General features: G+C 39.8%; 2 protein-coding genes and 2 long non-coding RNA genes across 4 annotated transcripts in view; 3 read left to right on the top strand and 1 right to left on the bottom strand.

The window, feature by feature from the left end:
* The window catches only part of LOC135338505 (splicing factor 3B subunit 4-like), a 166,848-nt gene that overhangs the window by 66,481 nt on the left and 72,768 nt on the right, over nucleotides 1–27,599 (top strand). The window lies entirely within an intron of this gene.
* On the top strand, nucleotides 549–26,192 carry LOC135338453 (death-associated protein kinase dapk-1-like). Its single transcript, XM_064534591.1, has 8 exons — nucleotides 549–784; nucleotides 4,350–4,642; nucleotides 5,767–5,871; nucleotides 21,335–21,424; nucleotides 22,586–24,801; nucleotides 24,990–25,071; nucleotides 25,422–25,763; nucleotides 25,927–26,192. Coding segments are annotated over exons 1-8 (3,141 nt in total). The 5' UTR covers nucleotides 549–773; the 3' UTR covers nucleotides 25,929–26,192.
* LOC135338578 (uncharacterized) lies at nucleotides 1,557–2,375 on the top strand. Its single transcript, XR_010395610.1, has 3 exons — nucleotides 1,557–1,810; nucleotides 1,922–2,026; nucleotides 2,235–2,375. It is a non-coding gene; the product is annotated as an uncharacterized LOC135338578 (long non-coding RNA).
* Nucleotides 1,845–3,348, bottom strand: LOC135338547 (uncharacterized). Its single transcript, XR_010395551.1, has 5 exons — nucleotides 3,113–3,348; nucleotides 2,880–2,954; nucleotides 2,508–2,574; nucleotides 2,214–2,331; nucleotides 1,845–2,008 (listed from the first exon to the last, which is right to left on the bottom strand). It is a non-coding gene; the product is annotated as an uncharacterized LOC135338547 (long non-coding RNA).

The raw sequence follows: 27,599 nt of genomic DNA, 5'->3' as shown, positions 1-27,599 counted from the left end.
TTTCATGCTAAAGAATGTATGTGCCTTTTGATGGAGGAATCAATGATTGATTTTAGTATACGTAGCTATACCCACATTGTACAATTATATACAGCTAAAATCCTTATCACACCCACACACCCCACCCCACCCACCCACCCACACACACACACCCACACACCACCCACACATACCACACCCACAGGCACAAGGCACACTAGTGTCCTCCTGGTGAAGCTACACCTTCAACTGTATGAGATGTACACACAAGAACACAATCTGCTTGACTTCGATCAAGAGTGTACTAACTTTAATTTATTAGCTTACTAGTGACCTACGTATATACCACAACCATTATTTCCATTTCTTTCATGCATGTTTGTTCATTGCATTTCTTGATAATTATAATCATGATGACTAATGGTGACTATTTTGGTCACTATATACGTACCGTAAATATGTATAACACTCTCTTGGTGAGACCAACAAATTTACTGCTATATATTCATGCATTTTATGCAAATATTGGGTGTGTAGGTAAAGATCATTAATAAAAAAAACAACATCAGATCAAGCTAAAAAAGGGCGTATCTTGTAAACTCAAGTAAACAAAGCTTCTGGGTACAGGTGTCAGCTCTTTGACAAAATACTTTTTGAGCTGACAAAATAGATACTAGCTAGACTAGACTGTGATTGAGCTGAAGTAACTCTGCAGATCAGGGCTATACACTTATCTTGCAGCTACTAGAGTCCCTGGCCGCCCCAGGCCAGGGCAGGTCAGGAAGGTCAGGACAATGGCAGCAAGGTGAGCTTGTACTGTACATAATATCTGGTGGCCTGTCTGTGTATGTATTCAGGGTTGACAAAGATACATCAGTATACATGTACAGCTTCAATCACACACTATAATAATAGATTGCAATTATGCACCTAATGTGCTCCCCCCGGGACATACGGGGGAATTTGACTTGAAATGTTGACCCCATACTGATATGATTTGACCTGGCCTTGCGTAGTAAAGAGTGTACAACTGCTTGAGGCTGTGACTGGTGGTGACTGGGGAATTAGGGTATTTGAACAAAGCATCCTCCCCCATGCATGTGGGGAATTTGACCTGGGGTATAGTTATGGTCAAATCCTCCATGTTAGCCTGACCCCTCCCTAGGAGGGTAGTGGGGCGACACATTGATAGGTGCATTAGAATTGCTCTGTAAGATATTTAATGTTTCTGCATACCATTCTTATTCATTAGAACCCACACAACAAATAGTTCATTGAACCCTGGAACACTCTGATCATGAGTTGTTGTGTTACACCATAGATAGAGGGGTTAACCGATTATACGCCGCAGACGCATTTATGCGTCATGTCGGTATGACGCCATAGACGCATTTTTGCGTCAACCGCAGTAATCCGGCTTCTCTCTGCTCTAAAGAAACCAGGGAGCGGCTGCTGCTATTTTAACGCTACTACTACGTCCAGTTACTGTTCAGGTAAGTATATATGCAGTCAAAACTTCTTACTGTGCAGAAAATATTTTGGCAATACACGCTTGAATATGTAGCTAGTTTACAAATTAAATATTAATTATTGGCATGAACAAACACTATCAAAATATTATATAGAGCTACTAGCATGGCTAAGAGGCTACACTAGATCAGTGAGGAGGTGCTGCATGAAATTGTAGGCTACCCACTAGCTCTGGGACCTGCACAGATTGACATAGAAGACCCAGTAGCCAGAGTACAGCAAGGTAACAGAGATGTGCCAGTCATGGAGGGCAGTGATGATGAGTTTTCTGATTGAGAACAGTTTGGAGAGGAGCTTGAAGGTAAATGCAACAAATAAAATGGCTTCACTCAATGTATAGAATAAAAACAAGATTATCAAATACCCGGTACAGTACAACAATAATTACAACAATAAATTATCAAAAATGTAGATCTGGATAGGACATTGACACTGCATGAGCTGAGCACTGTTGTGAAAGTCCTACCACCAACGTCAACCTTCCTGTACATGGCATTGTCTGTGCGCGTGTATGTGTGTAAGTGGATTTGTGTGTGTGTGTGTGTGTGTTTGCGTACGTATGTGTGTGTGTGTGTTTGCATACGTATGTGTGTGTGTTTGCGTGCGTGCGTGTGTGTGTTTGAGTGTGTGTGTGTGTGTGTGCGTGTGCGTGTGTGTGTTTGCGTGTGTGTGTGTGTGTGCTTGTATGTGTGCATGTGTCTAACCGTGTATTCTACTCTTGACAGAGGCGACTCCAAGGTACTCCAAAAGGGATCCAGTGGCAGTGCATAGTGTGACAGCAAAGTATCAGCAGTAGCCACAGACATCAGACACTTTTTATATCTATTGTTAGTTACACAAAGAATTATAATCGTTACTGATGGTAAAAAAAATGTTTTTCAAAGTTCGAAGAACAAAAGGCGAGGCTATTATTTTACTATTCAAGGGCTATATAATTATAACGAGTTCTAAACATAATGTTGGTGTAGTCAACAAACGTAATACGTATCCTGGCTCACCTCGTTGCTACTGCCACTGTCACTGTACATACGTGGCCCCACCTCTGATTATTGGATCCAGTCACACCTACATGTAGTGTACATACGTACACAAAGAAGGCTAATCAATGCTGCTTAGCACTACCAATTCTAGATACAACTACTATCTACCATGTACAGTCAGTACCAGACCATAGAGCTTCTAGCAATTCTACAAACGCATGCAACAAGTACGAACAAGTACTGTAGCAACTACAACCGGTTGTATTTTTAATATTAATTTTATGGGCCTGATTTTAAATAAATTGAAGTCTATAATAGGTGATGCAGGCCCTAAAGTAGACTCTAAACATTCAGTAGAGTCAACATACAGCTTAGGAAGCTTGTACTCACCTTTTTACCACTGTCACTGTTTCTCTTTACACATAGCTGCCTCAGGTTATAAGCCACACCCAGTACCTTGTGTAGCTAGCTGCACAGAAAAAGGCTAAGCAACGCTTCTCAGCACTACAAACTCTACAGCTACGTCCTATATACTTACTACAATAAGTATTAGGCTGTATGAAGCTTCTAGCGAATCTAAAAAGCCATGTAACAAAGCAGTATTATACGTAACTACTACTTACCGCTTGACAGAAGCAGATCACAGCCAATCCTTCGAGATAGTAAGCGATTCGGGCATCATCTTGTAGATCTTTGACTGGTCTTTCTTCCTAGTCTAACTTGCACAATCAAAAGTCGAAGCGCTTTCAAGTTACGAACAGTTTTCTAAGAACTGATTAATTTGTGCATTTTTTAAAAATCAATATGGCTGCGGGGGTGTTCCCGCAACGTGACGTCATGGCGTATAATCGGTTAAAGGGGTTGGAAACAAAGGTGCCCTCGAGTAACATCAGTGCTACGATGTGGTTTAATGGAGCCACAACAATACCTATTTCTACACACAGTGCATAATAAACTACAAATAGCTGCTTAGTCCGTGCAACTTACTTATATTCAAGGTCTATACCTATTGTAGTAGTTATAACTAGCACGCTCTAAAACAGCCTTGGGAACTTATGACTTTACTAGCTAATTTATCTTTTTTACTGGGTGTACATTGTCAGTTATTATAAGTACTACATGAGGCTGACGGACTAGGCGTGTTATAAACTGTTACAGATGATGTCTCGAGGAAACACAACTTTCATATTTTAAGGGAGTTACCCGACAAAAATTAATTGCTTAACAGCCTCGTTCATAAGTAACGCAAATAGTTTCGAGGATCCATTGCAGATTCAATGTAACTTCTCTAACTCTATAATCTATTGTTTACTAAGTGGTGAACATTATTTTGTGGGACTTCCGTTTCCAATTCCTTATCTGTGGTTTACTAAGTGGTGAACATTTGGTGGAATGGCTGTGTACATTGAGGTGACCATATCTCAGAGGCCACAATGAATACAGTACTCCTTATCTATGAATCCAGACACTCTATTGTCCAATAATGACTGTGACCATAATGTACTCCTAACACTACATGTATTGTTTAATAGTATAACTCGTGCTTACTAGCTATAGAAGCAAAGATGACTGTATTACTTATTTAGATGACAACCTCAGAAACTAATGAGTGACCTTCATGAGTGATGGTTAATTAGTTGCAGGCTCCTCTGGTGTCTAGATGTGGGTATAGCTAGCAAGTGAAGGCTAGCTCCTAAGATTGTGGTCAATACAGTCACATCCTCTATAATACACCCACTCACTCCTCACCACCTAAGAGTCCACTAATTGGAGACTGAGATTACTCATTGTCATTTGTAGGTACATAATAATGATAATTTCTGCCCTTCATTGTTTACCTCCTCCCACAATACACTGTAGTCATGATCTGGGTCAGCAACTCCTTGAGGCTTCCCAGCGTGGTCGTGTGGACGAGGTGGAGAGGCTGCTGGCTAGAGGAGCTCCTGTAGACTGGAGGAACAGTCTTGAATGGACCGCTCTCCATACAGCATGCAACAACAACCACACTGATGTAGTGAAGATACTCACACGGCAAGATGGCATCGATGTCAATATACAGGATACTATTAAGGAAACTCCCCTGCACTGGGCCTGCTACAAGGGACACCTGAAGTGTGTCCAGTTACTAATGGCAACTGGACAGTGTGACCTAGGTAAGTCAGTGTGTGTGTCATGTAACACTTTAAGGCTCCAATTCATAGCTGAACTAACGTACATAGTGGTTAGGGCTAGACACATGCATGTACATGTGCTTATGTCAAAACACTCAATATTGCTAGAAATGTTCATGAATAATTATGTTTCCTGTTCGTTTAATTAGTTAGTCGCTTTTATATGTGGGATAATAATTATTATAATTAGTTTTTTTATACTATTAGAAATAGTATTCGTATACATGTACAGACCAGGTGTACAGACCAGGTGTAATTCGTACAACAATAAATAATGTAGTAATTCAAAGTTCCAATGTTTCGAGGGAGAGGGTCTGTGAGTCCATTGTGCCCATCACTGAGGCCGCATTCCACGCTGTACTGCGACCGACAGCCTTTGCAGTAAGTAATGGGAGGACTTCTGATCTCCCGTGACACGTGCAACGCGCCCACCTAATTCCTTAACAAATGTCTTAGACTTAGGCCCTAGAACACCAGTAGTCTCTATGGCTAGTGGGGTGAAGCAGTGCAGTGCATGAACCAAGGCTGGTGTATTCGGCCTCCTTCCTCTCTTCTGCTCCTGCAGCTACAAGCCCTGCTATTATAATAATTATGATCCTTTTAATACCCTAAACACAAATACACGTTCATATCGTGTCTGGTTTAGTGACCTCACTGATATGTACTATAGTCTAGTGGGTCTGACTGCCATTGTTAGTCACACACACACACACACACACACACACACACACACACACACACACACACACACACACACACACACACACACCACACACACACACACACACACACACACACACACACACACGTGATTTGTGATTTGAGAACAAACGGTTGTTGTACGTACCCTGACCTCTACGTGGTTTTTAACTGACAACGTTCTTGTGGTTGCTACGCAGCCATATGACTCTATACTATTGTGGTAATGTTCATTCTAATCTGGGGATAGTGACATGTTTCATCCCTGGAATTATCCCCATGCATGCATGTACCAAGTTTAAACGTGTCTAGTGCATACGCAGCTATTGAATAGTTGAATTTGAGAACAATTGACTCTGACTTAGTAAACTATGTACGTGTCAATGCTCCCTAACTCACCACTATAGGAGCTGTTAACAATGCTGGACTAACTCCACTGAGAGAGGCAGTCAGTAGGGGGAGGCTGGACACTATCAAGTACCTCATCACAGAGTGCAATGTTGATATCAATGGTAAGTTAGTACATGCAATACAATATTCATGTGAATGAAGTACAGTTCATGATCAGGGGAAGTTGATAATGGAGGGTTAGGGTACCTAGATACGTTGTCAAGGTTACACAAGTCATACTATCCCTTCCATGTTACATTTTACCCTAACCCTAATTACTTTTGGCCTATAATCTTTGCATGCTAGGACACTATGACCGAGCAAGTAGTTAATGATCAGCTAATTGCTCAGAAATTGACCGATGGTCTGACTGTTATTTATACCTCTGTAACAATACTTGTGGCTTGCTCTTCATACCGTACCGTATAGCTTATGCACTGTCATGATGTGTTGTGTGCATGGCTTATATAATTATAGTGGGTATAGTTTGAGGGTATATGAAATTTCGCGAAATGACCGTTATAATAGTTTTCGCTCATTTAAGTTTCGCGGAATAACTTGAACTTGCACGAGCTCCACATGCGACCTTTATTCGAGGTAGATCTATACATGCAGCTAAAGTGATCCTTTACCGGGCTCTTTATTATTGTATTTTTTGTTTGCTATAATAATTGATTTACTGAGTTGGTTTGGCTCTGTTACTGTTAATTCAAACACTATTGATTGTGTGGTTGCTATATGCACTCCATTCTCAGGGCCGGCGGAACCGGTCAGGTTGGTCAGGCCAAAACCTGACCACTTTCTCGCGTTTACCTATTTATTTGGTAACGGTCGTTAACATTAAAAATGAAAAATTAATCAGTTTGGTAATAATCGTTACTCAACGGTGCTGGTAATAGCTAGCTATACTGTAATAGGTAGTAGTACTGCATTATCAGACTATCTAGTGTCAGATCTAGCTGCAAGCCAGAAGAAAAAATGTCTCACTCCAAACTGCAATCGAGTTCCTTTCAGTGTCCTCACATTGGTGCCTCTCCAAACCAGCAGAAGAACATCTCCTTCCTTAAGGTATCATTCATCGTCTCAGGAAAGTTTTAGGTGCAACCTCATAGCTATACCTGTACCAATAATTATTAATTTTTGTGATTGTCTCAATTAAAATGTCAATTTTCAAATTCATTAAATATTACTCAAAATGCACCAGCAAGCACCATTCAAACAAAATTTCCCGGGGGGAGGACCCCCGGACCCCCCTTTATGGGTGCGGCCTGACCACTTCATATTTGCTTCCTCCGGCTCTGATTCTCCTGTCAACAGCTGAGGGTTAACACTTCAGTGCTTGAGGGTGTATATAATTATAGTAAACTGAACAAGTCAGAATACGTTTAATCCTGTTGATGGCACTTAACAACTATAAACAATACTTGTGGCTTGCTCTTCGTACCGTATATAATTATAGTGCCGTATAGTGGGTATAAATGGCCATCCCAGACGAAGGTTTGGGATGAGTATTTTGAGTCAAATTTCGCGAAATGATCGTTAGAAACGTTTTTGCGCATTTAATTTTCGGGGAATAGCTTGAACTTGCACGAACTCTACACGCGACCTTTATGGTACTGTCATAATTATAGGGAATAGTTACTCATTGCGTTGACCTTTCCATGCACACAGTTAAGCAATTCGATATGCTATACGCTATTGTTGTACAGTTTCAGTGGCGGATCTAGGACTCTTGAAAGGGGGGTTCCAGGGCCCTGAGCAGGTCAAGGACTGTTATTTTACCAAAAAAAAAGGTCAATACTTTTCATAAGCAATCTGCATGTGCTACGCTGGAGAGTTTTTAGCCTTCATAGTCACTGAAACTGCACAGACAAAGCTTTGCAGGACTAACAAGGACTAAAGGTTAGTGAGAAGTGCATGTGAAAGCTAGTAAGAAAGGAACAACTTGCTTAACAGGAAACAAAGAAGCTTTGCAGGACTAACAAGGACTAAAGGTTAGTGAGAAGTGCATGTGAAAGCTAGTAAGAAAGGAACAACTTGCTTAACAGGAAACAAAGTGTGAAGAATCTCTGCTTTGGTTTCCGGTTCCTGCCACGCCCAGATACAATCAATACCAGGCCGTATTTTCAACTTCGTTCTATTAAAAAAAAATCGGCCTGGGACCGAGGCTAGGGTTTAGTTAGAGCTTACCATTAGTCGGTGTTTGTCACTCTGCTACATAGCTACATAGCTATAGGCCTGTTCTTGCAATGAACAACATAGCTGATATAATTATGAGTGCACATAATTATGTTCATCATAACTATAATTGTGACCTTTGGCTTTCACTCTGTGCATGCTAGGACACTATCACTGAGCCAGTACAGTTAATAGTCAGCTAATTGCGACCGACTGTTAATTTATACCTCTGCATGTAACAATACTTGTGGCTTGCTCTTACATAATAATTATTAGCTTTATGGTCATGCTCTGTACAATCAGTAGCATGCATGCTTGTGGCTTGCTCTTACATAATAATTATTAGCTTTGTGGTCATGCTCTGTACAATCAGTAGCATGCATGCTTGTGGGTAAATGTAGTTTCTCTTTGTGTGACACCTAATAATTATATAGGTGAAATGTTCCTGCGTGTTGATGGCACTTAAAAATAAACAATTATACACCCTAGAGCAAGAGAATGGAGACTTCTTGTGGCCTGCTCTTCCTATACCGTATATAGTGGGTATAATTTTGAGGGCATAGTCATGCAGTAGTCTGTGGAAAGACAGAAATCAATCACAGAAAGTAATAATATTATCTATAACAAGCAGTCTAAAAAGAGTTATCAGAAAAGGTTGGTTTGTGGCTTACCAGGACCTCAACAAAAAAGAAAATTGATTCTGCCAGGATCTGGCGTTCAAAATGGACTCTCTTACACGTGGTATTGAGCGCATGCACATTACATCCAGGAATAGGGCTGTGTCTGCAAGTTCCATAATGATTACTAAAATAGCTAGCTTCTTTAGCAGCCCTTTCTTACTCTTGTATAGCTAACAAAAAGCTAGCGCTTTAGTGCAAGGCTAACTCGAATAGAAAGTTTGTGCGAACAGATGATGCTCTGAAAGATTCTGAAGAGACTGCAACAGCCTTCAATGTGAGTCAATCTAGCCATAACTCGAGAATGTTTGCTAATCCACGAATCAAAATCCATGAGAACGTTACTAGAAGCCTATAGTTTTTGTCGCATTACAAGTAACCGTTGAGCAGTTGCAGCTGGAACATGCAGACACACACACACAGTCAGCTTTACCGTATCCCTCGTGTGGCTACCCCTCGAGGCATAATTATACACATGCTGTGAATTTTCGGCGTGACAAATCAGAGAAAAGCAGAACAGAAGAACAGCGTAGATCATTCATAGCCTTCAATGTATTACTAAGCAAAACTAGTCGAAGCATTATTAATTTTTGTAAATCCACTGAATATGACTTAGTCTGTCTAGAAGCCTCTTATTCTTATACACTTATTGAGCAGTTGTATATCACTCTACACAGACACACGCACAAACACACTACTGCATGTATACCTCGCTGCGAGGCATATAATTATAGCGTAGTATTCGTTGTACTGAGTTATGATGCCTCTGTGTGCTTGCACAGCGACGTATATACGCTGCTGTGTGTGTGTGTGTGTGTGTGTGTGTGTGTGTGTGTGTGTGTGTGTGTCTATAGAGTGCTGTAATAATAAAGCTGCTCAAGGCTCTGTATAATTATAGTGTGGATGTACAAAGTAATACTTTAAGTTAGTTTCGTAGTACTGTATATAGCACTCATTTATAAATGTATCAGTTTTTTATTTTAAGCACTGCATGTTTTTTGTATACCAGTGCTTTTCCGTATGCAAATAATTGTCAGTTTATCTATGATAAGTATAAGCTATGGTTGTACCTATAATTATATGCTGTATCAAGGAAGTATTGACTGCTGAAGGTGGGAGGGGGCATGCAACTATTAGTAAGCATCTATCCAACATGCTCACCGAAAATTACCTAACAGTGACACATATTTTTCCACATATAGTATATAATACTGTTTATTACCCGTATTTTGGAATGATAGTGTATAGCTATAATAATGGATTATGCTAGTGAGTTCATGACTCCAGTGATGAGATATAGACGAGAGAGGACTACGTCATCAAGTCTCAAGCTCATGATCAGTGGGAGTATAAACTATTATAGTGAGGAAGTACCAGCGTCAGAGCACCACCATCGCCACTTAAAGATCATAATTCTCAGGAGGGGTTTGCTTGCCAAATTATATATAGGGGTATAGGGCCAAGGGACTGTTGAGTCAAGGAGGTCTGAAGTAACTGGTACTAAGTTCCATATGCAGACTGTTATATACATCGTAAAATAGTAGCTAGTGATCACTATTATTTTACGATGTATATAACAGTATGCATGTATAATAATAATCAGAACTGAAGAGGGTCACTACCATTGAAGTATAATATAATATAGAAAGGTCTGAGAGCGGCCCTATATATCTTGGACCATCACCAAGATATAGCAGTTAACGGTTTCTGGGGAAGCACATTCGAAAGAACATACTTTACTTCTCCTTGACCAGACATGTTCAACTTTTGTCTGCGTACAGAAAACATGAACACATGTAGAATTCAGAATAACACTTAATATTTAGCTATAATAGCAACATCATTTGCTCCTTTACATTAATTTTCTCTCAACATTTTTATCTCTCTAGTAAATATGATCCTTGCCAGAACGCAATAGTTAGATCGCAAAGGGTCAACTTTTCTGCTGGTTTGGTTCATTCACAAAGGTTTTTCACCAGCAAGCAAGTCTATTTGCTATCAAATACTACTGTGAAAAATCTCTCTTATTTTTGTTTTTAACTCGTTCAATACGTCAAGTAATATTATAGTTGTGACGCACGAAAATATGCCCATCTTGAATAAACACCCATCCCCTCTTTTGCTTCAAAGTTCTTGCACGAGGGAATTTTCACTCGATTATAAGAATAAAGAGTTGAGCATGCGCAGTAGCTGAATGCCACATGCTCACTATTTTAGTGTCTGACAGAAGAAAGAAAGTTTTAGGTAGTAGCTAGTAAGATCTAGAGTAGACTATAATTATATACTATTTGCTGGACTATAAGATCAAACATACAACTTTCTCTGTATGGATCTGTTTGACCTTGAAGATGTATAATTATGCAGAGAACAAGTATAGTCGTATAATAATTATGCTCAGAAAGGAAAACACAAAGTCCAAGAAAGTTATCACACATGCAGGCTAATTTTGCAAGTTACCTTGCCTTGGTTTTTTGAAACGAAGTACCTGATAGCTATATACTCTGTATAGGAGCATATGTCCTACCATATCATTTGGGAAGTTTCTGCTACATCTGACATCGAAAAGCATTGAATAGAGGAATAGAGTCAGAGTCCACTTCTTCATGTTCATTCTCTTGTCATGTTCATCATAATTATTATTCATGCATTAGTTTATAACATTGTTGTCAATAAAATGTTCATACTATATGTATTAAAATTAAAATACAATAAGATTTGTCATAGAGCGAAGTGTAAACCTCGATTTGAGCCCGCGGGTGGGCGTATATTCGAATGAAAACTCGCCGTTCACGATTAAACGCCCAGTCAGGACTCTAATAAGCCTAGACTTCCTGCTGGGCGTATTTTCTCGAGGATACGGTATAGCCTCCTTCACTGGCCTCCCCTGAAGAGAAAAAAAAACGAAACTGCATGCCTTCAATGTGAGTTTTTTTATGTAGACTAGCCAGAGCAAAGCTTTAACGTTGCTTGAGGAGGCTTGTAGAAACTCTTGGTTTCAGAGTCTTCTTTAAATGTGTTAATAATTATAGCCTAGCTTGCATAATGCTTAGCACTATTCTAAATCAGTTATATGCCCTTAGTAGCACCCTCACTATATTATGCTTGGGATGCTACAGCCTCAGGCCTTCGAATCTCAAAACCAGAGACCTTGGACTCAGCCAATATTTATGACGTTGTAACGGATTGGAGTTGCACTCGACGAATTTCTTGTTTCTACGCTTTTCATGCTTTTCCTGCCAATTATACGTTCACAATGTTTCACAGTGCAAAATTAGTTTTTTAGTTCGATTCCCGTTCTTTCTTCAGTACAGAAGTATTAATACGTTTCGAAAATGTGAAAAAATGCCTAAGAGGAATGTCAAGAAGCAGAGAAGAGAAGACAGGACTGGAATAAACACCCATTATAATTATGATAAAATAACAGCCATGTTTACTGCATGTGTATAGATGTACTTTGAAGAGCATTGTTCAGGCCTTCATACAGAAAAAAATTGACAGGGGGAAGAAAATCAACATTTCAGAAAAAATGGGAGGCTCGGCGATTATCTGTATCTTGGGGAATCTGCGAAATTGTTGTGTTTAGAGACTGTCGTACATCGCATCTTAATTCATTCTTAAAGAGTTAATAAGTACTAATAGTATTGTGGAATGTCAGAAAAAATGCAGAAATCCAATTGCCTATAGGTTGAATGGCACTATAGATAAAAGCCATAGCCTGAGCGACACAAGCCTTTCTCACTAAAGAAGGTCGCTCTTAATTGAATCGCCCTCTGTACTAATACAGATAATTATAGTGACTTCGAAGAAGAAATTGTGGACGTATGGAACAGAAAGAGTATATAGAAGAATAGCAGTTTAATTAAAGTAGCTTCGTAAAGAACTCATTATTGTTGTTATAAAACACTCTTTGTTTGGTTGGTGTGTCACAGGCCGTAACACAGTGCGTTATGGCCTATATTTCAATACAATTGCCAGGGGGGGGGCAAGCGCCCCCCTGTGCCCCCCCTCTATATGAAGCCCTGGTGTTGCAAGAGTATATATGGAGGCCTAACCCAGTGTCTATTATGGTCGATCTAGCCAGTGCATACATCTAGCATAATAATTATTATAATTATAGCATACATTACCTGAGGTGAGAATGGAGAGTTGAAGGTTATACTATATATACACTTGCACTGTATCACAGCCACGCACGTGCCATGTGACATTGCTGGGCAGTCATTTTAAAGATGGTGGAATTGCGTAGATATAAGAAAAGTGGAGCCTTATGGAGGTACTATACAACTGGTGCAACAACAAAACATAATGACTTAAGTAGTGAACTGTAGGTGTTATTCTGTATAATTATTTCTTTTGTGCAATAGGAGCAATAGGTGTCTCCTGCCCATGATGTAACCTCTGTAGAAATGATATTCTAGACCATTCCAGCATAACTATAATTATGTTTTGTATTTAAGTCACCATGTATTGTTGTTGCACCAGTTGCCATCACAGTACCTTATTGCTGTTATTATTCTACTGTTGAACATCTTCAATACTACAAGCTCCACGCTTTTGGGTCAAACTGATCGTTACCCCAAACTGGTTATTCTCTACACATAGCTATAGTTGTTAAATAGAACTGTCCATCTATTTCAGGGAGAAAAGTAAATTTTTTTGCTTCTGGTTGACAAAACAACCGCATGTCTCGTGTGTACAGTTTCATCCTGCATTTTGGTTGCTATAACCAGCTATAACCAATAAATGCTTTATACCATGGATACTGATGACTATATCACTCGTCCGTGTGCCTAGTATAACTGTCACTCGTGCTTTGCAGGCAGTCGTGCATTTACTGGCACAGACTCGTGATAATCTTCAGTATTATAATATCTATGGATAATATCAGATAAATAAGCCATTATTTTCAGTCAGTAATTTGATGTTGCCTTTCCCTGCGGAGAGAGAGCAGGTTTAATAATACAATAGCACAATAATATACAACTATTAATCGATCCTTTGTTGTACAACTTATACTTGTGCTATAAATACTTCTTTTAATTACATACATTTTGTTATGACATCATTATAAAAATTATTTCTAGGGAGGAGGTAGCCTCGATCCCAGGCTGAGTTTTCGCTTTTATAACGGTTAGGCGAACAACTAGGCCTGGTACTAGTTGTCTGCGCATGCGTCAAATTTTCATTGTATTTGTGGTCGGCAAAAATATTTAATAAATCAATAATCGAAATTTGTACACAGAAAATGCACAGAGTGAGTACACACAAAATATGCACATAGGGAGCTGCTTCACAAGGGCCTGGGGAGTTGCCAGTTGTGCTGCAGCACGATTACAGTGACCCAGGGCAACTTCAAGATGATTGAATGTCTTCAAATTACGTTTCAACGATTTAGCAGGCTGCTGGACTTCTCTGATTCTAGGCCCCAACTCGTAACTCAGTTAAACTTTGCTTGAGAAAACGTAGATTCTTTTGATGCCTCTGAGCTACCCAGCAACGCTCGAACGAGCAGGTCATACTCCAGTCCTGTAAGTATAGGACAATATTAAAGAAACCAAACACGGTTAAACCCTTACCTTAAACTGAGAAGTAGACATTCTAAATACGTGTAGATTATATTAAATTTCTCGTATTTTAAACAGGTTATACTGTCATTGTCGACAAGCTGATGATGGCAGCACCAAGTTCTCTAGCTCACACTCTTCACTTGATCCACCTAGATCTTGCCAAACATGATGATAGCACAGGCCCCACACAAAAATGTCTGACCTTAACAAGCTTGACAAAGCTTTATACCTCTTCCCTTGTTGTTCAGTCTTCAGAATAATGTTTTCTAAGCTTCAGAGAAGAGAGAAGCTTCAGCTAAGAGCCATTCCAATAATGATAAAACGGGAACTGACTTCTAGTACATGATAGTACACGAATATAAATGTCACAAAAGTGAACGAGAATATCCATTAGTCAGAATCTGACTAACGATTGACGCATGCGCAGACAACTAGTACCAGGCCTAGTTGTTCGCCTAACCGTTATAAAAGCGAAAACTCGGCCTGGGATCGAGGCTAGGGAGGAGGGTACCAAGACGCCCACCCTCTCTACGAAACCCTGCCAGTATTAGTGAATGATGCATGATGGGGGAATTGCCTATATAATAAGAAAAGTGGAGCCTTAGAGGTCATCTGCCTCGTGAAAGTGAACGCAATTCTGAGAAACGCCCATTGTCCAAATTGTATAGTCGACTAGAAGCTGTATCCTGAACATGTTTGTATAATGACTTTCCAAGAATAATTATTACTTACTACACTTATTCAAGATACTAATCCGACTTTTAATTGCCTTAATGGTTGTAATTAATTTTGTTTTAAAAGAGTGGGAACAATCACTGCATGAGATAGTTATACTAAGTAATAGTCAGTCAGACGAAACACGATGAAATTTGAAAATAGTGCAATTTTTCATAAGGTATAGCAATAAGTGTACTTTAAGCCTGTCTAAGCTCTAGTAGGTTGTTTTTGCTTCAAATGGTTGTCACACTCTTTATATAGTGGCGCATGTTTCCTCTTCTGATACACTGGAGTACGATATATGTTATATAGTTATAACACGGGCACGAGGGATGTATGGAATATATTGCACTGAAGCACGAGGGCGCCAGCCCCGAGGGCTGAGTGCAATATATGCCATGCAGCCCGAGTTCACGTGTTATAACTAGTTTATATCCCGAGGGCATAGCAACATAACACTGTCCTAGTAACACAATATAAACAGCACAAAAAAAGACAGAGACAACTCTAGACACAGCTCCATCTCTTCTCTCTTCTAGACGCCAGTATCTGCAGCGTATAAGATTGGCATGACCGACGAATGGCTTGACACAAAATTGTTGGAGTTTCAACTGAAATCTGCAAAACAGCCCCACCCCACTTCTGGTGCTGCAAAACAGCCCCGCCCCACTTACTGCTGCAAAGAAACAGCCCCACCCCACTACTCAGTGAATACATGGTATCCCGAGGGCATAGCAACATAACACTGTCCTAGTAACACAATATAAACAGCACAAAAAAAGACAGAGACAACTCAAGACACAGCTCCATCTCTTCTCTCTTCTAGACGCCAGTATCTGCAGCGTATAAGATTGGCATGACCGACGAATGGCTTGACACAAAATTGTTGGAGTTCCAACGCTGAAATCTGCAAAACAGCCCCACCCCACTTCTGGTGCTGCAAAACAGCCCCGCCCCACTTACTGCTGCAAAGAAACAGCCCCACCCCACTACTCAGTGAATACATGGTATTAGCTGCTGGTCTACGCTCGGCCTCATAACCAAGCCAAGAAAGCTCTCTTCTACACTGCTGCAAAACAGCTCATGCCCCCAGCAAAAAGAGCCACTTCTAGTGCTACGGTGAAGCAGAATTGACATGCATCACGATGTCGAGGACTAGGTCGATCTAGGAATACAGAATCTTCCACAAAATGAATCTTGGACAATTTTAAAACCTGCATGGTTGCAAGAAGAAACTCCAGCAGTGCTGAACATTCATTCCTGCATGGCTGGACATACTTTAATACTTGTTATTTCTCATGCGTATTAATTTAATTTTAATTTAATTGTCTGTCTAATTGCCAGAGGGGCGTTTTGAGGTCAGTGCAATATGACTTTGCGGTCAGTGCAATATATGCTTCATATTGCACTTGGCAACAACGTAGCAACGGGATATAAAGAAAGCAAGCACATGCATGCTGTTTATCCTTCAGCCATTTTCAAAACGGATTGCTGGTTGTCAATTAACGTTTTTCTTGTCTTTTTTTGGGGTCAAAATCTTTTAGTAGCCTTCTGCAAGCTCTCCTGGTGTTGTGGAGTCTTATTTCTTTGACTTTTAGCTGGCCTCCGAAATTTGTCTTCAAGTGCCAGTGGGAGTATAGAGTGTTTTTATGCCTCGAGGCGTAGCCGCAGGAGGGATAGGGTAAAGCTGACTGTGTGTGTGTCTGTGTGTGTGTGTGTGTGTGTATTCCATGCAGCAGTAACTGCTCAACGGTTGCAATGCGACGAAAACTAACAGCTTCTATAGGCTTCTAGCCACGTTCTCTTGGATTTTGATTTGTGGATTAGCAAACTAAAGCTTCTTTCTCGAGTTATGGCTAGTTTGACTCACATTGAAGGCTGTTGCAGTCTCTTCAGAATCTTTCATAGCATCATCTGTCCGCACAAACTTTCTATTCAACATATGTGACAGGCTCTGGGAAAACAGACCAATTGGCGCAAGCTATAATTTTTGCGATCTATATACCAGATGATAGAGCAAAGAATTGCCTACGCATTGATATGCTTAGTTTGCACATACCTTGTTCCATGCCTGAGTTATGCGCATTGGAAACTCGAAGTTGTAAAACAGCAGTATTGAGAAACGCCCACTCAAAGATTACTATTTTGGGAAAAGTAAGGTAATGGTGGCTGCTTAGACAAAGCGCTTTGGTGGAAAGAGTTGGATTCAGAGCATTAGATTTTGCAGAGAGGTAGCAGAAAGACTGTAGATAACTATAAGCCAAGAAAAAAATTTATGAGATTATACACTGTAGTCTATAAATCTGGCTATTGCTCAATACCAATATCTGCTCCAATTGGTCTGTTTTCCCAGAGCCTGTCACATATGAGTTAGCCTTGCACTAAAGCGCTAGCTTTACAATACTCAGAAAATATCTGTTAAAACAGCTAGCTAGCAGTAGCCATTTGTGAAATTGATCTCTTTGGACACACCCTTTAATTATTCCTGTGGATGTAATGCGCATGCGCGCTCAATCCCCATGTGTGAGAAATAATATCCAAGATCCAGATCCAGATCCTCCTGGCAGAATCATCTTTGTCTTGAAGGCCTGGTAAGCCACAAAACACTACCATATAACAATAATTATACTAATTAGATAACAATAATTGTGCATGTACACAGGTCTTTTCTTCTTAGATATTATATACACTGAACTACAGATCCTGGAAGAATCAATTTTCTTCTTTCTTGAGGTCCTAGTAAGCCACATAATACAACAATAGATGCATGTAAATAAGTCTTTTCTTCTCAGTGACTTTATATAGATAAGCTAACTTTAATATAAAATTCATTATAGAAACTAATATAACACTCTAATACTTTTCAGCGAAAGCAAAACCATGGCGAGAGGCATTAGCACAGCGCCAGCTTGAACACTAGTTAGTTGTGTGCTTATGTGTGTTTCTGTTAGGTAAGTACCTGTTTAATTTGGTTTAGTCAGTTAAATTCGTGTTTAGGGTTTATCAGTAGTGAACTGTAGGTGTTGTTCTGTATAATATCTCTTGTGCAATAGGAACAATAGGTTTCATGGCTTCTGAAGCTGCCTCCTGCCATGAGGTTGAGCAGCAGTATTGATCGGAAGTGCCCAGAAATCAATAATTGAACTTCAATTATTCATGGCGTTTGAGCGTCATCTGCTCAAGTTGCAATACTTCGTAGCGTTCCCTCGAACATATCTCCGGATAGAATATAGCTAAGAGGTCGATCTTGGTATCATTTTGAAGCTTAGAGAACGCTTTATCCGATTCAACAATAAAAATAAACTCGGATATACCCGCGTTAAGGGTTGTTTTCCTAGGCCCTGTCACATAATTATAATATTATAGTTTCTTTTCGTATTAATTTTAACAAATACTTGTCTCCTGTGAAACTGTGGCTTATGCTCTCTATTGCGTTGTCGAGAAGACTTGCTGGCTAGCTGTGGCCCTCTGTGGTGTTGTCGACACACTATTTTGAAGCCAGAAGAAGCTTTCATTTGTAAAAACCAAATCACGACCATCCAACCATCATAAAAGTAGTTTCAGACTAGTGTGCAAGCCTTCTCGACAACACCATAGCAGTGGCGGATCCAGGGGGAGATCCCAGGGTGCCACGGATCCACCCTTTCGGTCTAGCTATTGTGGCTTACTACAGCTACCAGCTAGCTATTTATCAGTTTTGTAGCTATTGTAAAAAATTTTGATTCAATGATTGTACCTGCATGTTGTTTTGATGTACCAAGTTGCAAAAGGAGTGTTCAGGTTAGCTTAGGTTAGCTATATAGTTGACTGTTCGTACTTCCATGTATAGAAGTCCCTGGCATACTAGCACTGATCATGGTCGATCATTTTCTACTTTTACATTTAGATCTACTACTGTCCTCCACGAGGCATCAGCACCCGCGGTGTTTTCATTGGTTATGGTTTCTAAGACAATGTGCTGTACATTCCTGAGACCCGATTAAAATACGACCTGGTATCTATTGCATGGGTGCATGATAGTGCACATGCACAAACTGAGTTCCCCAGAATTTGAGGATTTGTTCTACGTTAGGAAACCTTTGTAAAATTTACTATAAGTATATAATAATAGTTCGTTTACTATAAGTTCAAATACTTTGTCTCTGTGGCTTATGCCCTCTATTCTGTTGTTGAGAAGAAGGCTTGCACACCATTCTGAAGCCAGAAGAGGCTACCTCTACAATGGTCGTATGGTCGTAGTTAATTTGGAAGCACAAATTTAAAGATTTTCCATGGTTTGTACAGAAAACAAGTTCAAACATTCCAACTATATACGACCATTATAGAGGTAGATGAGAGCTAGCCTCTTCTGGTTTCAGACTATAATTATAGTGTGCAAATAAGCCTTCCTAATAGAGGGCCACAGCTAGCTAGCTAATCTTCACAATTGGCATACAATAGATATGCAATGGCATTCCAGAATAACAGTCTGCCCTAAGACCCCCAAGTTTTCAGTATTTGCAAGACAAGACAGGAAATACATACCACAAGTATTTTAATGGAATTCATAAGGATGACATCACAAAAACATTGTTTTAATGAAATTCATAATTATATAATGAGATTCATAATGATGCACCCTAAACTCTGTCAGATTGTAGTGAAGGGTGATTTTTTCTGAATTTCCAAAGCTCATAACACAGACCATTTACTGAACTAGAACTTGTTACTAGGAGATAAATTAGTTCAATATGGAATGTATTGACTCAGCAAGTTTGGACTGGATTGAGATAGTGTGAACAGCTTGCGCAAACTCTCAAAGTTAGCTCATTCTGAATAATCTCTGTGGTTGGTGGAACTCATGGCTGCATATCTCCAGATGTGAATGGAACCAGAGACTGCCTAAAGGATCAACTAGTGCATCTGATGCATGTGCATGCTTAGCAGCAAGCTAGAAGGCTTGAAGTTGTTCATGAAGTGTTCTATGCTATTGCCAAGTTGTGTATTTATTTCAAAGTTTGTGTAACTGCTTTGCAAACACCATTCATTTGTATGGCATTTACCTTGAATATGTTGTAATTTAGATCCTTTTGATTTGATCAACCAATTTTTAGCTTGCTACGTTGATGGTGAACAGCTTGCTCAAACTCTCGAACTTTCCGCAATCGTTTTCACAACTTAATGCCAGTTTGACCCAAATTCATATTTTAAAGTGTTTATCGTATGTTAAACTGTCTTCTTATTACATATTTCAACTTAGATAGCTCTAAAAACCTTTACTTTTATCAGAAACAAAGAAAAACTGTTCTCATTAATATATTCATGAGGCAACTTGTAGCACTTCCTGTCTTACAACATTTGGGGTCTTAGGGCAGACTGTAACTCGAAAACGAAGCATTATTTTGCAAATTCACGAATTAAAATCCAAGTAAACATGACCAGAAGCCTATAGAAACTCTTACTTGCACTTGATTCATCCTTGAGCAGCTGTAGCAGTCTACACAGACACATGCAGACACACACACAAACACACTACCGTATACCTCGCTTGGTCATGCGCACTGAGGCATAATAATAGGTGTCATCAATTTAAATGAAAGCACCGCAGGTGCTGGTGCCTCGGTGGAGATGCCAAAGCTACATAGCATAAAGCTTATACACGTAGTACGGTACACATGATGAACATTTTTTTATTTGCATGCTGCATGCAAACTCAAAGAGTGGGTAATGATCGACCATGATTGTCGATCGATGCCGAAGTTCCAGCCTAAAATTAATGGATGCCATCATCAGAGCGCAAGCCTTGCAGCTTTCTTCTCACTCTTGCAGCTACCATGGAATAGCTAGCGTTCTAGTGCAGAGCTAACTGCTAACTAGAGTAGCAATTATACTCGGTAAACAAGTTTGGCTACGTGCTTCTCCAAAAAAGCTGCAATGGCATTCCAAGTAAGCAAAACCAGGCATAACTCGAGAACGAAGCATTATTTTGCAAATCTACGAATAAAAATCCAAGAAAACATGACTAGAAGCCTATATAGAAACTCTTACTTGCACTTCATTGATCCTTGAGCAGATTTAGCAGTCTATACACACACATGCTGACACACAAACACACTACCGTATACCTCGCTTAGGTGGATGAAGTAAATAATAGGCTGATAAAGTGCGAATATGAATAATAGGTGAACAAATTTGAATATTTGGCACAGGCCTAACTGAAACCAACATTAAAAATTATTCAAATCACAATAAGTATTTGAAACCGGGCGACAACCCAACTTCCCCCAATTAAGAAATTTATAAAAGGTTGCTGCTGTATATATAATAATAATTATTGTGTATCATAATTATTTATGATGAAATGAAACAATGGTTTTCCATTATTATTATTATAGTAAAGTCTCACCCACTAATTAATCAGTGGGGTGGTCCTTTTTATCACATTGTTTGATTCACCACTATTATAGTCGGTGACGGACTAGCTCCACTGGGACTGGCAGTCAGAAGGGGGAAGCTGAACACTATCCTGATCTCAGAGTGCAATGTGGCTGTCAATGGTAAGTTAGTAGATGTTAGCTAATAATGGTATGTTGTTGAAGATTGTTGAATGAAGATTGTTGAATTGAATTGTGAGAACTTAATAGTTTAGAAGTGGGGTCTTTTACAATATCAATGTGCTGAAGTATACAGGCTATGATAATCTTGTATGTATACAGAATAAAGTAAATTCTTCTTTTGTTTGCGTCAGTGGCAGATCCTTTAGGGGCTTGAGCACCAGTTTGATGACGAGCCTATGAAGGATAGAATTTATAGAGCTAGCTATAGCTATCATTGCATGCATGCACTGGGTAGCATAATTATAGCTCAGCTAATTAGCATAATTATGAACAATTATTGATGAGTCATGCAGGAAACATTATCGTGATTTGCTGCAGAATAGCAAAAAACAGATGACTTTTTAGTATGCAGATGAAAGTTAGTTAATAATTATAATGATTATAACTAAGATACAAAGAAGACAGTGTGTCAGCTTTCATGCTAAAAGGAGTCTGCTTCCCTGCATGGCCCTGCTACGAAGTGTATACTGTAGCGGGTAATTTTCGTTGGTGCAAATTTTCGTATGAACGTACTGCCCAATTAAATGTCACTACACCTCAGAAGAATGTATTGCGTTAATTTGTATGATGCTCTATACAATACGAAATATACCACCATACGAAAATATTGGTATAATTATAGTTATAACGCAATTGCAAGTCATAGCTCCAAAATAAGCTATAGGATAAAAATATTATTTAAGCTTTAAAATTTAAATAATGACGGCAGCAGTAGTGATAAAATATGTTTGCACGTTGTTGGTACCAGCACATGCACATTGAGCGGCTCTTTCACATGGTATTATTAATATCCTGCCTCGAGGTACGCCTTTGTGATCACGGCTCAGTGAGTTCTGTCATTATATTTTGTAGTATACTCGCAATTTATTTGATGTACGTCGTAGAGATGACGCAAGGCAATAATAAGTAAATCACAATACAATTAACTATAATCATGCATTACACAACACGTGAATGATAATTATAATTATGATGAGATATCTTCGAACAACCAAAACTTGTATGAACGAATCATGATCAGGTTAATATTATTATAGAGCACTGCATATACATGTACTTTCAGCTAGGTGCTCAATGATTATTGATGCATATCCATTGCAGATGTTCTTCTACTTGCCTGCCAGTATGGGGTTACCAAAATCGTGGAATATCTTTTGAATGACGTTGTTGGCTGTGATCCTAATATCAAAGATGACGATGGACACACACCACTCTTTCTTGCAGGGAACAAGGACGTTATTCTACTCTTGCTGCAACACGGAGCTACTGCTGAAAATGCATATTCCCAGCATCGCAAAGCTCTTGGTAAAGTGTTTTCAAAGGATCCTCTGAAAAATCCAGTGAAGATACTTGTTATCGGTCACGGTGGAGAAGGAAAGAGCACTCTCATTGAAGCAATGGAACACGAGCCAACTGCACTCACATCTCTAGTCAACATCTTCGTCTCTCCTAAAGAAGTCGATGGAGTCAGCCAGAAAACAGCCGGAATCATCCCACGATTATTCAAAAGCCGTGTCTTTGGAGATGTGTTGGTCTATGACTTTGCTGGTCAAGAGGTCTACTACAGCAGTCACGCTGCAATTATCAAGTCAGCAGTTGATGCATGTCGGCCCATTATTGTCCTAGTCCTAGGGCTCCATAAAGATGACACCTACACCACTCACTCTGTCTCTTATTGGCTGGGCATCATTGCCAACCAGTGTGCTAATATGGAGGGCAAAGCACCACTCATTGTGGTAGGTAGCCATGCTGATTGCTTAACTGACGATCAGAAGATTTCAAAGAAAGAAGAGATTGTTTTGGAAGCTGTTTCGAGATATCCGACCCTGGATCTGCTGAAGTTCATTCCCATGGATAATCGCTACTCCAACTCTAGTGGCATGAAGATACTGCGAGCCACTGTCGGCCCTGCTTGCGCCAGCATTCGATCAACGTTGGCTGTTTCTTTAAATGCACACATGTTTCTGATTTACCTTCTTGGCAAGAATAACATTGCGTTATCACTGGAGCATGTTCAGCAACAAATAAAAGAAGAATCCAGTCAAGTTCTTTCCAAGAAGCACAGAGAAGTTGTACCATTCATTCCGACAACCGTTCCTCTTCTGGTTGATATCTGTGTTCAACTCAATGACAAAGGTCACATCCTCTTCCTACACAACACCAGCTCACCAGAGAAGAGCTTCATTGTCATCAAGAAAGAAGAGCTCTTGGGTAAAGTCAATGGCTCCATATTTGCTCCAGAAGATTTTGATCAGCACTGTCAACTCTCCACAAGTACTAGCACTGGTGTTATACCTTGCTCCAAGCTGGCTGCTCAATTCCCTAAATTGGATACTGACATGCTCACTGGATTTTTGATTAATCTCGAGTTTGCTGTGCCCATTGAAGACTCGGAAGTCCTCTGTCTAATCAATCAGCATCGAAAAGACGCTGGTAAATCCGTGTCACTTGATGAGAAATATCTATTCTGTCCTGCCCTCATCCGGTTAGAAGTTGACACAAAAGTGTTCGAGCATCGCGATGACCTCGCTTATCATTTTGGTTGGGTTATGTCGTGCTCTCACAAGGACCAGTTTCTGGACGCTCGATTTCTCCACGTTCTCCTGCTTCGAATATCTCTCTCCCTTGGGCTTGCTCCAATCATAGATTCTGACGTCCCTTTTCTACAACGTACATGCTCGGTCTGGAAGACTGGTGTTTGCTGGGGTACGGCTGACGGTATCAAAGTTTTGGTTGAGGTCATTGACAAGCAGAAAGTGGTTGTTTTGATTCAAGCTCACCATCTCTCACTGGATCTATTCCAGCTGCGCTCTACTGTGATGAAGAAAATTGTTGACACCTCCACTGAGTTATGCTCTACTGTAGTCACTGAGGAGGCCCTCCTTCCTCCTCATAGTGTGACCTACCCTCTGGAAGATACACACGTCTTTAATCTCAAGTTTCTCGCTAAAAGCATAATCAACCAAAAAATGTGTGTCGTATCTACTAACAATGTAGACACCATCCCATTGAGTGATCTGCTCCAAGCTGAAGTGTACGCTGATCTCGGTGAGAATATTCTACAGCTTCTGTTCAATCCAGAATGCAAGGAACTGTCTGATCGATTCATCTCGGCCCTTGCAACTTGTTGGAACAAGAATCCTCGACTGGCTGATATCGTACGCACAGCTATTACTGAGAATGCCAGCACTGCATTTCAGGAGTGCAATAATCTCGATGATGTTTTGAAAGTCTGGAAAAAGACTAGAGATTCCAGTGGTGGAGCACTGAGAAGAATTCTGGATCCACTTAGTGTGTTTGCTGGACGAAACCCTCTCGTGAGTTGAAATGATTGCTTGGCTACGTTGATGTGTGCATCGCAATAAATTACTTATTAATGTAAGGCATGCGATATAATTATATTGCACATGTGGTTATTAATGATAAATATAAATTTTTATTACACATTCAATCTTGATACGTATCCTACTGTTACTGGATTTGTTGTTTTCGTCTCTCTATATAGGAACTGGCTGGTGTTGCTGCTAAGCAGACTAGTGATGATCTACTACCAGCCCCCAGACCAACACCAAACTGTCCAAGCACAGGTACTGCCATATATACCATAATTATAATTATAGGTGTGTGTGTAGATGTACGTATATTATACCGTAGCCATTGAACCGCCCATATCAACCCCCACCATCCTATATACTTTTGCCTGGTGTGTGTAGATTTATGGTTTGTATAGTAATGTATTAAGCCCATGCAGTATGTAGGACTGAAGCTGCGCCCCAAGTACTTTCTACATACATTACATACATGCATGCATGCATGCTTATGGCAATAAAATTTAAGTTGAAGTAAACTGGTAAAAATCGCGAATTCCCAGAGAGAGGAAGTAAAATAAATTTGTTCGTGGAACTAAATTAGCTTTATTGCACCTGCATTATTGTAGGACCAGCTGCTAATCGATCCACTCTCCAAGATCTAGTGAGCAGATACAGTCTGATTGACAAGCAGCTCAATAGTGAAATAGGGGACTCAGATATTCTCTACGTGGCCGAATATTTCGACGGGTCGAAAATCTATGCGAATGCAATGGGACTAACTCCTGCAGAACAGGCCGATGTGAATGAGTTGTACCATAAAAATGGAACTCAAGTAGCCATGACTGAATGCTTGATTATCTGGAAAAGACACAATCCTTACGCAGCAACTTACAAAGCTGTACTGGAGTTGTTACTGAGACTGAGAAAAGACAAGATAGCTGATGATATCTGTCAGCACTTGACTCAATGTGAGTATAGAATCAATACTATATAATTATTATTATAGTTTTAGTGATGTAAATGCTTACCACAAACATGCATTATTGTCTTGTGTTGGGTATAATATGTCATTATTCTAGATTGTACTGGTGTTGTTATCAAACGATGATTGTCTCTATTCTTATTGTACAGGAGGTGTCACTGTGTGTCATGTGTGGAGATTACATTGGTGTACAGGAATGTTAACACTAGCTTGCTCAATAGTATTACTACTCACCTTATTACTCACAATTTAGTTTGTTAGTAGCTTCATTAATTAATAAATTAATTATTATTGTGTAATAATTATAATACGTTAAAATTTTACCATCCAAGAATATAATTTTTTTATTCTGTTTCTATAATTATGCACTATATTTTTGTAGTTCTTTTATTAACTTATTATTGACATTATAATTATACAGTAGACTCTCGTTGATCCGGTTACCCTTGGGACCATGCAGCTTGGCCGGAAGCGAGGTGGCTGTATCTCAGGAAATAGCCGCGGCTTACCTCGATTCTAATGAATTATTTTGCGGTTCTTGTCTCGAGGATAATGAAGGATAATGTTTATTTGCTAAACCACACCCAAAAAACGTCATATCCGGCCGTAATACACGTATAATTATATGATTATAAATTATTATATATACCTTACTCATAATTATTATACCTTACTCAGAGCACTATAGTACTGGCCCCGGTAAACGGAATAGCGAGTGGCCGTACTTAGTAATTTGATGTCCTCACTCCTATGCAATTCTGCATGGCGTGCTTTAGCCTCGATCCCAGGCTGAGTTTTTGCTTTTATAACGGTTAGGCGCGCTGCGCATGCGTCAAATTTTCATTGTGTTGTGGTAGACTCGCAAGCCACTACCTTTTCTGATTGGACGGGGACGGGAGAAAAGGGACTGGTGACTCTGGGCTATAGCTTCTGTCTCTACCAGAATTTGGGTAGAGATTATTCATTGATTTTTCCACGTGATCCAAAAATTGCGTGAGGTTAAGTAGAATTGCGTAGCCTGCAAAAGCGATCGCGGGCTTCTTAGCTACAGTTTGAGAATGGATGCTAGTGCTAGAAAAGACAATTAAGGATGATGTAACATTCTTTCAACAAACAACACCTCCGAATAAAGTGTGACAAACGTCAAAAGGCCCTATCACTTGGTATAATCAGATCAAAGTTATGGTACGCAAAAAAGTGATGACCATGCATGCCAGTGCACGCTAGGGTGTCATACAGGGGGAGGATATTCAATTCCCTCCTAAAGTTGCATTCATGCAGGTACTATAGCTATAGTTGTATGACTGAGGGAAGCTAATGAGTCGTCCTCAAGCATCCTCCACGGTGTCACCTTGTATTGTACGCAGTAACTCGTCCATCATCTGCAAATTCTAGTACGCAATGAAGTAGGTCTAACTGCACGTTAAAAACATTTTTATAGTGACGAGTATCTTTATCACAGAAGCTTCTCTGATTATACCATAATTATGTTGATTGCCACACATCAAAAGCATGCATCCTATACACTCCACTGATTCCTTGTCGATCATGACTAACCACTCACTTGTACTCGCTGCGATGCTCGTTGCCACATTATCTACTGCCACTAGCTATTTACTGGAGTATCCCACAATTCCCGAGCCTTGCGGAAGCTCCTATAGGGATCGCCAAACGATCGCTTTCCCTCACCAGCCATCCACTATTTTTTCTGTGTGGGTGTGTATGGTAAGGATCATCAAAACTATGGAACAGCTTTCTTCCTTGTTTTGTCAGTAGTTAATCTGTGTGACGATCATAACCCTCTTGTGCAAATTAGCCTTCT

Source organism: Halichondria panicea, chromosome 7 (assembly GCF_963675165.1).
Source record: "Halichondria panicea chromosome 7, odHalPani1.1, whole genome shotgun sequence".
NCBI classification, from domain to species: Eukaryota; Metazoa; Porifera; class Demospongiae; order Suberitida; family Halichondriidae; genus Halichondria; species Halichondria panicea.
Note: the sequence above shows the minus strand (reverse complement) of the source record. Positions and strands in the feature narration are given on the sequence as shown.